This window comes from Excalfactoria chinensis, chromosome 1 (genome assembly GCF_039878825.1).
Source record: "Excalfactoria chinensis isolate bCotChi1 chromosome 1, bCotChi1.hap2, whole genome shotgun sequence".
Taxonomy (NCBI): Eukaryota; Metazoa; Chordata; class Aves; order Galliformes; family Phasianidae; genus Excalfactoria; species Excalfactoria chinensis.
The window spans coordinates 181,453,510-181,468,137 of record NC_092825.1 but is presented as its reverse complement, the minus strand read 5'-3'; the positions used below and the strand labels follow the sequence as shown (position 1 = coordinate 181,468,137).

Genomic DNA, 14,628 nt, shown 5'->3' with positions numbered 1-14,628 from the left:
TTAGCAAATGTTTTATAAGCGAAGCTGTAAATGCTTCTGTAGGTCTCTCAGCATCCCTGTGCAGGCTGTGGAGTTAACCAAGGCGACTCTGCTTTGTGTCTTGCCTGCTTAATCAGGGCAGCAGAGCAGGGCTTCTTTTCAACACAACTCCTTGATTTGATTTGTTAATTGGCTTTTTGAAATCCCAGTCTGAGCAGGATCGGTCTTCTTTAATTGCAGGAAAATTCAGATGTGTTTTGGGGCTCTTGTTAGGTTTCGGCCTGGCCTCTTTTTTTTTAATGCTTTTGGCTAAATGGGATCTGTTGTGGGGGTGGGTTAGCTGCTTCTTGAAATGGAGCTCTGAATGAAAGTCATCTGCAGAAACAGCAAAAGAATTTGTATTGTTGGTTCAAAGCACGGCCATTAGTAATGTTTTCTTTAACACTTAGTGGTAAGCTTGGAATAGCAAGCTAACGGACTCCAAATCTATGTGCATTAGGTGTTTTTCACCCTGCTCGATAGGACAACAGTCCAATATTTCATTAGCTTTTAGCTGTTATTTTGAAAGCACTGATGGAATGGTGTTCTCATGAGTCACCTGGTATTTCATGTTGATGTTACATCCGAGTTAACATTTTTGCATGCTAATCTTTCATGATGGCCTTACATTTAAGACTGGCTGGATTGTTTGATGTACTGTATGGCTGTAATTCACTGCAGTGCATTGTTTTCAGATTCGAGCAATTGTACACATCAGGTGAATGGGCATGAAAGATAATAATGATCCTGTTTAGCAAAATGGAGCTTATGCTCAACATGCTAATTAAGGAGCAGTGCTAGGGAAAACAAGTCTGTTACTCTTTTGATAGTGTATTTCTTCTCTAAGCCTTGGAACTTTTAATAGTGATATGTATTAAATATTTTCTTCTGCTTCTGGAGAGTTCCAAGCTACTACTCAAATTTCTGGACTGTTTTTTCAAGGTTTCTTTGTTGAACTGTCAGCTTGGGTTTATAAAACGAGGTAATCCTCTGTGATGATACAGTTGTTTCATAGAAAAGCTGTAGGCTGCAGAGTAATTGACTGAAAGAGTTCTAAACCATCAATCTCTTCTGAAAAGCACTAACTAATTGAAAGACATGTTCCTTGTAATGATTTTTGGAAATTAATAAGAGTACTGTCAGTAATACTGAAAATAACATTTTTTTTCCTTTGTTGTGAGCATTAAATAGAACTACTGTTTGCTCTAATTCTTCAGAGCTGGAGGCATATGCAGGTGTCATCAGTGCCTTACGTGCACAGGGAGATCTTACGAAGGAGAAGAAGGATCTTCTTGGAGAACTCTCTAAAGTTCTTAGGTAACCCTGACCTTTTTAAAGTAAGAGCTAGTGGCCTCTTTAAGAACTTAACATGCTTTTTGTATTGCTAACACTTTAAAACAAATCTTAATTCTCCTTCTTACGGGTGTTTGGTTCTGATTTGGCTTTGAGTTTTGAGCTTCTGTGGGTGAAGACTTACTGTTTTGCTGGTGGCTTTTGAGATATCTAGTGACTGCGTCTATCTCATGAATGCTTGCTAGCTCCAAGTTCCATCAAGGTAGGATTTTGAGGTCTTTGGGGCCATACTGTAGCAAGGAAGAACACTGTATGTTCTGTATAAATTTTTCTACCTTAAAATTTCCATCTTTCATTAGGAAGTTGGAAATTAGCTGTTTTGCAGTGGTACCCAGCATTCAGTAATGTTCTCTTTATTCTTCATTAGCACTTGTTGTGCAGTGATGCATTTGTTCTTTCTCACTGCGATAGCAAAAATTAAGTGACAGTCTCTTAAACGTAAATGCCTGTCCCCCTTTGTCTCCTGAATGGATTATTCATAAGTTTCGTTTTAGCTGAAAATTCTCAATAAATGTTCATGTCTCCCTCTGACTAAAATATATTGGTATTTTCTTAATAGTATTTCAACAGAGAGACATCGTGCTGAAGTTCGAAGAGCAGTAAATGATGAACGGCTAACGACTATTGCACACAAGTAAGTTATAGGTCATTTCCTACATGATTTCCAAAGGTACCCTTTGGAAAATCCATTATGTCTTAACTGAACGATAGAACTTTCAAAATTGATGGTGGTTTAAAGAGCAGTGTATGACTGAAAGAATTACTGTATCAGATTTAATTCAGGGTGCAAGAACGGATTTAACCTTTTGGATCTTAGGGCATCCCGTTCACTGTATGGCACAGCATAGGAAAGTCTTATTATCAAGAGCAGCTTTCTGTAAAATAGACCAGAAGAAACAGAACAGAGAAAAGAGATAAAATGTAAACTTGATGAGCAGCTTGTACAGTTTTTCATCTTTGTTTTATAATTGTTTTTAAATTTAATTGTGTTTAAATCCATTTGTAAAGGTCGTATTAAGAGATACTCGTCTATGTAGAAAGACAAAAGGAAGGAAAGAGATGAGAGAGACTAGTGGAAAACAATGCATCAGCAGCGAGGTGGAAAAAAAAGAACTGCAGCAAGCTGTCTGATGACATCAGTGTCCACTGTTCCCTGCTTGATGCAGCTGCTGTGCTGGCATCAGTTGGGCTGGTTTCTCCTTCCATTTGCTTTCCCGGGCTCCACTCGTCTTTGAGAGATGGAGAGGAGCAAGAGGACAAGCACTTACGTATCTCTGGTAGTTAATAGTCTTAAGAAGAGTGCTGAAAGAGGGATGGATTCTGATGATTCCCTATTTACTTTTGTGTTATAACTATTGATTTTCAGTTTGCCTCCTGTAGCTTATGTGTTATGGTGAGGGAAAAACAAATGGAAATCATGCAACTAGCAAGCTGCTTGGAGTTAGCAATTGTCTGATCGTAGACTTACCAAGATCACCATACTGCTTTAGTGCTGCAGGATATTTAACATTTTAGTGGTTTAATGCTTCATGTTTAAAGAATCAGAAATGTAATGTTTACCAAACAAAAACCCACCAACTTCTTAGCACTTCTTTAGAGAAAGAGCGCAAATAATAAAAGAAAAATAAGCATTATATTGTCAAGTTCTGGCTTATTTCCTTGAGTTAAGTATCCTTTTTAAGTAGTAGTTCTGTTTTTAGCATTTTCCAGAGCAAGAGTACAGTTTGTCCCGAAGTATCGAACTTCAAACGGACGAGATATTATAATCCAGGCAAGGTGCAACTGTAAAGTGCTGCATCTCTTTATTTTTCCTCTGGTAAAATCTTTGTAAGTGATGGTTGGTAATGTAGTATTTGGCTTAAATTATCTAACTCATTAGGAAAACAGACTCTGCTAGCTTTGCTTTGTGCAACATTTGTAGTCTTATTTTTACCTCAGCTGGCGCAGCTCTGCTTGAACTATGTGAATATGTATGAAGAATGCTGAAGCATATCAAGATTTAACAGCAGAGCAGATTCTCTGCATTTCGTGAACTAATTTGTTGTAGTTTTCACTGCAACTTGCTTGCAGTAGTTCATGTGGGAAGTTGTTTCTCAGAATATATTAATACATCAGATGGGTTGGTTTGTTTAAGAGCAACGTAAAAGCATTGAAAAATAATCTGTTATTCTGATTTTACTGATTTCTCAAATGAGTGCTGTGAAACAGTCATAAACAGGAACAGCTCTCTACCTAGACAAGCATTTCTTGAAGCGTTCTGGTTTGTGTATAAGAGCTAAGGTTGAGAGAAAATGAGATGAATCACAGAATTGTAGGGATTGAAAGGGACGTCTGGATATCATTGAGTCCAACCCCTTTGCAAAGCAGTCTCTACAGCAGGCCAGGGAGGAGCAGACTGGATTCTGTAGAGAAAGATGCTCAGGGTGTACTTAAATCATTTCATGTTCTGTTACTTTGTTTGGGACTGCTTCAATCAGTCTGAGAAATTTCTGTTAATGCAACTCTTGTTTTACCTCAGAAGCTGAGGTTTTTCTCTTGCAACACAATCAGTTTTGGTAATCTTTCATGAAATCTATGGAATCTGTAGGTATTCTTGTCATCCAGAAGTGGAGGGTAAACTAGCTATACCTGAGTAGTAGATAATCTAATATGGGGGAGCTGAGCATGACGTCTGCAGCCCCTTAAGGGCTTTATAAAAGATAATATTAAAAGAAAGATAATATTAAAAGAAACAGCAACTCTCAGATATGCTATGGGAGGATTTCTGCATCAGTTGGGAAAAATGTAAGGGCTGTCATGAAAGGAAGAAGACCGGAGATATTTCTCTAGTGTGTCTTTAGAAACAACCTTTTAAATTTTCACTGTTGAAAAGAGGAACTTAAGAGTAGTGAGTGCTTAGGAAAGTCAGCAGAAAAGTTAAAGATTTTCCTTTCTGTTTAGTATGTCTGGGCCAAACAGCTCTTCGGAATGGTCTATAGAAGGTCGTCGACTGGTGCCGCTGATGCCACGTCTTGTTCCACAAACAGCTTTCACTGTTACAGCTAATGCTGTTGCCAATGCAGCTGTTCAGCACAACGCATCTCTTCCGGTCCCTGCTGAAACTGGAAACAAGGAAGGTGAGAGAATGCTGAGGTTCTACACAAAATGTGCATGATTTAAATTGTTTTCTTAGTGCTAGATGCCTTAACAATCCAAGTCTTGCTTAGTGCACAATATTTATAGAAATAAGAGGGATTTCCTTAGTGTACCTTGGTAGCATCTGCAGCACAAATCTTAACAGCTAATGTCAGTTACCAATCTAGATAAACATTTACAGAAATGGAAGAGGTCATTATACTGAATGAATGCTAAAATTAAAGAGAAATGAATGAACTGTAATGTAAAGCACCTGATTATTGTAAAGGAGGATGAAAGGATGAACCCTAGAATTGGCAGCACAAGTTTCTGCGTGTAGGAGGAGGGGAGGTTAGATTTCTCCTTTGAAGGCAATTAATTCCATGGCCATGCTGAAAGTAAACTTCGGAGTATTCAACAATAACAGGATTGCAGAGGCAAGTATGTGGATATGCCCCACAGTAAGTCTTAGGCTTCCATTCGAATTGCTGAGACAGTGAAAGAACGATAGATTTCTGCTCTTCAGTTACATGGAAGGTGACTTTTCTCCTCTTCAGTGGTGGCTTGCTAGTCCTGCACAAGTACCACTTTGACTCCAACATCTACCCTTGTTCTAAGTAGCAAAGTAGCAACAGTGTAGTCCCCTAGACCCACCAGTTTACATCAAAAGTGATAATTGTAACTGATTAACAAAAAGCAAAGAAAAGGCCTATTTTATGGTTGAAGCCTGGACTGAAATAGATGCTCTAGCCTTGGGCAAGTCATTTAATGCCTTTATGCTTTAGTTTAGTCTAAAGAGTGGGTATAATTGCTTCCTTTTTCCAGGGAAATTGCTGCAGGGTGCACTAAGGGGCAAAGACAACAGGACTGTGAAATATTTTTAAAGTGACATATAGACATTGCTTTATTTCACTGGATTTCTAATCCAGCTTGTTCAGAGGTTATTTTCAATGTTGCCATGCAGGTTGCTTCTACAGAGGGCTTCGCTCTTCCTTGTCCTGCTTAAGTATTGCATATAGTTGCTTATTTGAGTTAGAAAGATCTCTCCCTTCCGCTTTCACAGCTGATCTATATATTATTTTGGGAATATTTTTGTGCCATTGTTTCAAGACCAGGGCTGGACAGGGCTTTGAGCAACTTGATCTAGTGAGAGGTCTCCCTGCCGGGGGGTTGGAACCAGATGATCTTAAAGGTCCCTTCCAACCCATACTATTCTGTGGTTCTACAATTTCAGTTGGAGAGTTATTATGCTTGTCCCCACTTGATCTAAACTAGCCTTGCACTGGTTAAGAATTTGGCTTTTGGCATTCTATATTCAAATAATAGTAGCTTGAGAGAATGCAGAGATTTCTGTACTGCCTTCTAAGGTGTAACTCAGTGTTTGAACAGATTACAGTGTTTACTGTATCCAGTTATTTTGTGTAACGTCTGCTAGCCAGAGGCAACAAATTGTACATGAATGCAATGTTACCTGCAAACGATCATCTGTATTGATTGTATCAACCAACAAAACTCATTAAGATTTTTTTTCCCCAGTTTTTCTGACTTATTGTGCTGATCACTCAGTTTTAGTTTAAAGATTGAGGGGTAAAAGGTTCTTAACCTCTTAAATTTAGACTTACTGAATTATTACATGGTAATGAGTATAAAACCAGTCTAGACTCACGATAGAGTAAGGATAGGTTCTCATTTTTATCCTAACTGTTCATAGATTTTTTTTCTCCCATGTCACTTGCTTTACTTTTGTTCTGCCTTTTAAAAGAGCTGCCCATCTTTTAGAGTGTGTTCCATTCAGTCACAGCAGCTTTAACAAACTTGAATTAAGAGTAAACTTGGGCGAGCTGAGTTATAGTCCTGCCTTTGCCACTGATCTGTTGTGACCTCACCAAAGTCGCAGCCTGATTGAGCCATTAACCTCTCCGTCCTCTGCTGCCTTGCTTGTCATGCGTGAGTTACATCGAGCTGCATTACTTCTGAGCTAAGTGCTTCTGGAACACTTGGCAGAAGTTCAGCTTCTAGCATGAAATTACAGGAATAACATTCTTACAAAACCCCAGCAGTGAAAACAAGGAATGAAATGAGCTGTACAAAAGAAAAGATAATGTTCAGCTAGCTTAATCTGTTTGCACTTTTGTTGTTGTTTTGTGAAAGAGGATGGATAAAAATACATTTTTACCTTCAGTATTTCTTTGTAATGCACCAAGGTAACAATTTTGTACTAACATGCATGCTGCATGTGTTGTTTTTTCTTCTTTTAATTGAATTGAGTACTTCTCTCATCTCCTTCTGAAACTCCTGCCCACTTTCAGTGTGATCAGTGACTTTGCATTACAAGTTTACAAAGTGTGCTTCGTGTAGTACCTAGAGCCTGTTGCTAAAAGATATTCTTGGTATCGTAGGGATGAGGTTCACCTTTAGGCTTATTCAGGAACATAAAGGAAATTGTTTGGAGCCTTGACTTGCAGGTCCATGCTTAATCATGATGTTTCAATTTGCTAAGGGTAATTTTTGAAGATGCAAGCCTTCCTCTAGGTCAGTTTCCCATCTGTGTGTATGGGGGGGCAACCATCAGCCTTCTGCTTGGCTCTGTTGTGTACCTGCCAATGAGCTGGTTGTGGGCTAATACAGAATGCCATCTTTTGGAAACCTTATGCTGTGCCACATAGGCACTTTATTGTCCATGTTGATTCCTAGTTCTTTACTTTTTGAATGCCTGAGTCCTTAGTTATTTTAGAGATCGTATGTAGTTAGATCCTGACCTTAATTAGAGATTGCCTGTCGACCATGTTTCCTTGTGTTACCAGCAAGGCTGCTTTTTACCATGGCAGTGTTTGCTGTCTATAAGCCACAGGCATACAAAACAAGATCTTCAGGCTTGTTCTGTGGAGGAGCATTGAGTCCTTTCTGTTTATCTTTTTATTTGTTTATCCCTGGCTATTTTGGTAAACATGCATGTTACCTAGTAACTAAGAATTTACAAGGTAGTTAAACTGTGTCATTCTGCAGCACATACCAGTTTATGAACCTCTTGCCTGCTTAAGGAAGCTTTATATGCATTTAAGTTCCCCTGTTCATGCCGTAGAATGAAATATCTGTTGCTCAGTTGAATATTGCAGCAATTTGTTCGTACTTGTGCAGTAGGCAATTGTGGGGATGAGTGAAATTCTTTGAGGCTAGATTTGTTTTCTGTAATTGTATGCTAGGTGATGCCTTACTATTGCACAAAATGCACCAGGCATAAACTTGCAAAGTGAGGTTTAGGTATGTTATGAATAAAAATAGAACATGAGATGCTGTGTTGACACAAAAAGGAGAAAGGTTCTAGAAAGCACCGAGAACCACAAGTGGGGGCAAATACTAATTTAGAGAAGCACTTCTCTTCCAGGTGTCAGCTGCTCAGATGATGATGAAAAGCCCCGCAAAAGACGGCGAACTAATTCTTCTAGTTCTTCCCCTGTTCTCCTGAAAGAAGTCCCGAAGGCAGTGACTCCTGTCACTAAAACTATCACAGTGCCTGTAAGTGGCAGCCCCAAGATGAGTAATATAATGCAGAGCATTGCCAACTCCTTACCACCACACATGTCGCCAGTGAAAATAACCTTCACTAAGCCCTCAACACAGACAACAAACACAACAACACAGAAGGTATGTGGGGGAAGCTGCCAAATGTTACTTTATTTTGGTTTTATTGGTGAATAAGATGTGATGTTCGACTCTTTCTTTCTGTGAACTGTCTAGCTGGTTGTTGTGTTTTTATTTTAAGGATTATGCTTGGGATAAGGTAATCCCTCTTTAAAACAAACAGAAAACCAAACTCGTGTATGAATTTAGTTCACCTGTGTGTGAAAGGACCTGGATTGACAGCTGTGGAGACTGAAGCCCTCTTTTTATCCACAGAACAGGTACAGCACAGGCAGCGGGAGTGCAAGCTTCCCCCAGACTGCCCCACCAATGTGCCTCAACCCTGACCTGAAGGGACCACTTCTAGGGATGAGAGGGGATTCAGTCTCCATGCTCATTCAATTCTTGGCCTCTCTGGTGAGACTGCCAACAAGGTTGCCAGTTAGTACCATTTGTGGTGTTGGGTTTTGTGATATGGACACTGATCCACTGAGAACTGGATCACATAGGCCACTGAACAGCCTTCAGATGGTAACAACTATTGGTCAAAGGTAATCTTTCTTATTTCTATTTTCCTTACTTATAATTATTCTTTGCAGTAGTAGATTTCCAGGAGAGGTGGCATGGGCTTTTACTTGCCATGCCTTTTGTCTGGAGACTACGTGCTGGGGGTCTATAAGGCTTGCCATTGGAGCTGATGGAAGACTGGGGAGGGCTTTATTTTCCTTTTAGTTCTAGTGTGCAGTTTCTCATTCTACATAAACAGCACTGTGATCAGATCAGTTTCATTATCTCAGCTGGGTATGCCCAGGTTTCATGAGAATGCAGTATGTGAAGGTTTACCCATTTTGAAACGTTTTATTGGACTCCGATTTCATGTGGCTGTTCTATTGCATGACTACTTTCCCATGCTTAACAGTACATTTCAGATCTGTCTGCTTTTTTTGTCCTTAAGAAGGTTTAAAAAAGATTAATGCCTCAGACCAAGTCAACTCTTGGTGCAGTTATTAAGACTTGTGAGGGAGAAAAATATAATGAGTTTTGCCTTGATACTGACAGGCTGGTTGTAGGCTGGCTATTAACGAGCATTTATTTTTTGTCCAATGGTGAGAGTTTGACACTTGAACTCATACCCTCACACGGTATTTGTTCTTTAGTCTTGTTAATTGTTTTATCACTCTGGGTTAGGAGAGTTCCCATATCCTGGTTTTGGAAACATGAAAAAAAAAGGATGATGAAGCTGGAGTAATATGCAATAAGGAACTTGCTCTCTGGCCTTTTTTCCATTTCCAAGTTCTTTGTTTTCATTTGATTTGCTGTTCTTTGACAGCGTCCTAAATCAATCTTCACCTCAGAGGACATGCATAGAAATCTGTGAGTGATCATACATCATTAAACAGAACATCTTGCATTCACTGCAGCAAACACACAGCTAGCTTAGAGCCTGACTAACCTACCTAGCCTGCTGCTCTTCTTAGGCTCACCTTTTGTGCAGGAAGAATTTTCTTTGCACTAAGTATCTATAGTGTTATATTAAATATGCATGGTAGTTTAAAGCTGGAGTGTACTAAACCTGCATAAGGCAGAGAAAGGACTGTCAGTAGGATCTTTTGTGCAGTTGTGCTTTTGCTTCATTCAAACCTGGAAATTTTAGGTCTTAGTTTGCATTGTGTGACTCTTTGCCAGTCTGCAGCAATGGGAAAATCTTTTGTTTCATCAGCGAGCCGTAGTAGTGTTTGTTTCTGAACTTGTCACACTGCCCTCTTTCGTTGGATTTGTGTATGTTAAGATACGACACTGGATAAATTTGGTGGGAGGAATCCCTCTGAGTGGTTTTAAACTAAATGACAGACTTGTTAGACTCAAATTGGAACTGCACCATTTTAAACAAGTGCAGCTGGGTATGAGTGAAGTTCTTGGATATGAATGAGATTTTCAGTTTCTGCACGCCAGCTTTCAGAATTGTTTTGACATCTCAGTGGGTTGGAGAAAGACTTGCCGTAACAACTAATAATGTCACAGCTCCAATTTCTGGCTTTTCTTCCTATAATAAAATCCTCTGTCTAGGACGCAGAAGGAATCTAGCTTCAGCTTCTGGCAGTTTGGTTCATGTATTTCTTCAGGAATTAGGTTTTGACGTTTCTCGAAAGTGAGCTGATGGGATTAATTTCAGTGAATGTAAGGAATTTATATCTTACTATAATAAAAGCAAAAAAGGCAACTTGCTGTTGGTCACCAGTCAGTCTTTCTGCTGTAGAAAGATGTGGTGCAGTTCTGGTACCTGTGACAACATGTAATCACAGGATATCCTAAGTTGAATGAGACCCACAAGGATCATTGAGTCCAGCTCCTGGCTCCACACAGGACCACCCAAAACCCAAACCCTGTATTCCTGAGCTTAAGGCCATGGCCGCTGTCCTGGGCAGCCTGTTCCATGCCCACCACCCTCTGGTGCCGAACCTTTTCCCCACACCCAGCCTGACCCTTCCCTAGTGCATTTCTGTGCCATTGAATGTTTGGACATGTGAAAATATAGGATTTCAAAAACATAATTGTTGTGATTTAAGTTTCGGGATTTGTAGTTGTTTTTTTGTTTTTAAATCAGAAAATCCTGCTTTCTTGTTATATTTCATGCAGGAAGATCACTAATCATCACTGCATTTCTTCTCCCAGAGTTAATACAGCAGAACATAGAGATCCGAACCTATTTAGTCACAGGACAGCAGTTGATCCTGAACTGTAATACTTGACGAGACTTTTTCCCTTGCACGATTAAACAGAGTCTTATTAAATAATAACCTCAAACTGATGGTTTTATCTCTTGCTTTGATTGAAGAACAACACTGTTCAGGAGTGGTGATTATACCCACCCGGATGCATCCTGTATGTTTGTACTTAGCTGAGATGCTTAAGTTGCCCTAATGCACTAGGAATTACATATGAAGTTTAACATGAGTAATCTTCCTTCATAACCTGCATCTTATTGTGTCTTCACCTAAATTAGTTATCCAATATGGAATGGAGCTGGCCCTAGTATTCAAGAACCTGAATTATTTCTAGTGCCATCTGACTACTGAAGAAACAAAATTAAACTCCACAGTCATACCTTAGGGTCTTTTCACGTGCAAGATTAGGCTCATGGCCACAGCCCAGGAGCAGATTCTGAAGAGTGGTATGATTAAATCGGGGTAAGGCAGAGGGCAAAAATAAAGGGGGCAAAGCATAACCATTCTTCCTGGAGTAAGAAATAAGGAGGCAAAGCAGTGGGTATGGAGAACTTATCGTTTGGGTGGTGATGAGGTGTGGTTAACGTGCTGTCAACGGTGGGAGTTAGTGAAGATTTGATTTTCCCCATGTCTGAATGTTTAAAAACTCAGTTAAGTAGCAGGAATCATACAAGTAGGTATAGTGGGGAGAAAGGAGAGGCAGAGGCAACCACAGTGGTGAACTTTGCTGTCTTGATTCCATCCATTCCATCAATTCTGAGCAAGACTTCAGTAGTGTTGGGAAGTAGTATAAGACTTTCAATTTGTTCTGGTCAAGATTTTATTTCCTCCTTATGTACCTTTTCTTATTTGATTTTGTTCTATGAAGTCATTACTAAGTTATTACAAATCTAGAAGTTTAAAAACGATGCGGGGATAATTGGATTATTGAAATCATTTCTTGAAGTTCTTGCATGGCAAGCTGAATGCTTTGTATTGCTGTCCTGTGTGTTTCTGTTTCAACCGTGTGTTTGTAAATACAAGGAGGTAGGAGTAAACAGAATAACACAAACCTCCTTACATAAGTAGTTCCCATGTTAAAAACGTAAGAGATGGGCAGTTTTCTAGGTCAGTTGCATAAGGACAGAACTCTTTCTATGTATGTCAATGTCAAATCAGAGCATGGACTTGTAAGCGAAGATCATATTAGGAGTCGTGCCTATTATCTTCAAACAGTTTTCAGGCAGATATGAAAGAATTTATTGTTACTGAGGACTATAATTAAAACAGATTGTTTCTGAACCTAGAACAGGTTTTCCACTGATGAAATATTGATTGCTTACATCCTTGTGGATCAACAACATTTCCCATTACTGACTCAGCAGCTGTTAGCTGTTGAAGAGAAAAAGACATTTCTTTATTCTCTTCATTGCCCTCTCTTGATATTTCTGCTAGATTAGGGAGAATGGTGTTTAAAACTTGCTTCAACTCCCTGCTGTTGAGTTTAAAATGGGTTTCGGGCTTCCTGGCTTGGTTAACTGAACCCAAGCACTTAATTCCTGTCTGTTTGCCTTCAAACAAGCAATTGCTATCTAACTAAAGTAGAAGTATCTTTAAAAAACAAACAAACAAAACCAAACCTTCTAAGGAAATGTTTATAACTGTCTTTTCAAACTGAGGGAAATTTTTAATTGCCAGCAAGCATGAGTCACACTCTTAAATGGTCTTGATAAATGTGTATCCCCGAACTAAATGCTCTTATATGCCAATATGTTACAGAAGTTTTATGCTCTTTATAAGTGCAAAGAACACATGAATTTCTTCTTTCTTTCTCTTTTTTTTCCTCTCCTTTCAGGTGATAATAGTAACCACATCTCCAAGCTCAACTTTTGTACCTAACATCCTGTCCAAGTCCCACAACTATGCAGCAGTTACGAAACTTGTTCCAACATCAGTCATCGCCTCGACGACTCAAAAACAGCCGGTGGTTATCACTGCTTCTCAATCCTCTTTGGTCAGCAGTAGCACCAGCAGCAGTAGCTGTTCCACTCCCTCCTGTACTGCAAGTACAATTGCTGTGACTGCTGTGGTATCATCAACGCCATCCGTGGTCATGTCAACGGTAGCACAAGGTATGGTGAAAACATCGTATGTGTAAGAGCTTTCTTGCTGATACATGAGGCTTTGCTTTGAGAACAGCATAGAGATGAGGTTTGTATTTATGTACGCTGGGTTCAAAAGAGGAGTTGTTAAAAAACAAACACTCCACTGATGAAACTAATCCAAGGTACTGCGGAGGAATTCTTACTGGACACAGCTCTTTTCCTTATTCAACCACTGATGTGTAAATTCAGTTAATAAAGATAATCTGATGAGGCACAGCTTTTAGTTTGGGGGGAAAAAAAGATTGTTTTGGCTTTAAAACATTGCTCCAGAATGATTGTCTTCAGAGAAATCTGTCTTATTCACAAAGAATTGGTATTTCTAGTATCATCTGAATATAATGCTGGTTGCTTCTCTTAATGCCTTCACAGAAACATGCAGAGTTCACACCTAGTATATTAAGCTTATGCTTGACATACGCAGTATTGTAATAGTCCTGAAGTATTATAAAAGGCCTATACATTTTATTTTCATGTTTTATTGACGGCTTAACTTTCAGGTCCTTAATCTTAAGATCTGAGTGGGCTTGAATTTAAAACACCTGAGTTGCTGGTTTCTCTTTCCATCTATGCCTGCTAGCGTGATTCATTCCATTCTGTGCCCATTGGCTGGCTCTTTGGGTGAAAAGGTGTGAGTGACTGAAAGGATCTCAGTGGCCACCATTTACTGTGCCTGACAATGACAATTGTTGCATAGCATTTTTCTTGGGTCTATATTTCCCATTCCATTTTTCAATCCATAAAATGTTGCTCAGCCTAATCAGGGCTCAGGAGGTATTCTGCAGTCCATATTGCTTCCATGAATCAGGTCCTTAAGGTACATCAGTGATCTACAGCACAAAAGAGCTTACAGCAGTGTTTCATATTGAACCATGGATTTTTAATTGGATTTGGTCTTGGAAGTGGCAGCTACAGTTCAAAAGTAACTGATACAGGTTAAAGATTCAATGCAATTATGGAAGATACTGATGAAACATCGTGACAAACTGATAATGACTCCCACCATGGAGAAATGACATCAGTAAACAATAATGGCTGACCAAGAAAAGGGGGAAGCTCATAGATCATGCAGTGAGGAAAAGGTTGCTTATTTAGATTGTCAGAATTGTAGGTTGCTATGACTGTTTGTGTTATTGCTATCGATAATTGTAGAGGAAAAGTAAGGAGATTAATGCCTTCCACTTCAGCGTGGAGTTGGTTGAAATGTGCCAGCATTAAGACATGGACTTTGACTTTCTCAACTCTTCAAAAGGGCAGATAACAGCAGGACAAGGGCAAATGGTTTGAAGTTGAAGGAGGGAGGATTTAGGTGGGGTGTCAGGGGGAAGTTCTTTACAGAGAGAGTGGTGAGGTGCTGGAACAGCTGCCCAGAGAGCTTGTGGATGCCCCGTCCATCCCTGGAGGTGTTCAAGGCGAGGTAGGATGGGGCCCTGGGCATCCTGGGCTGGTATTAAATGTGGAGGTTGGTGGCCCTGCTTAATGGCAGGGAGGTTGGAACCTCATGATCCCTGAGGTCCATTCTAACCTGGGCCATTCTGTGATGCTTTTTTGGTGCTTGTGGATGGTGCAGAATTTGAGATAAAGCACAGATTTGCTGGCAGTGTTCTGACACCTCTGCCAGCTGTGCAAGGAAATAACCCAAATCCTTATGTATT

At 39.7% G+C, this 14,628-nt stretch overlaps 1 protein-coding gene across 1 annotated transcript in view; it reads left to right on the top strand.

The window, feature by feature from the left end:
• EMSY (EMSY transcriptional repressor, BRCA2 interacting) overlaps positions 1–14,628 on the top strand; it is a 38,052-nt gene that overhangs the window by 3,315 nt on the left and 20,109 nt on the right. Inside the window, 5 exon segments of the mRNA XM_072326994.1 lie at positions 1,236–1,335; positions 1,931–2,005; positions 4,312–4,487; positions 7,871–8,130; positions 12,667–12,943. Of these exon segments, the coding sequence (XP_072183095.1) occupies positions 1,236–1,335; positions 1,931–2,005; positions 4,312–4,487; positions 7,871–8,130; positions 12,667–12,943 (888 nt within the window).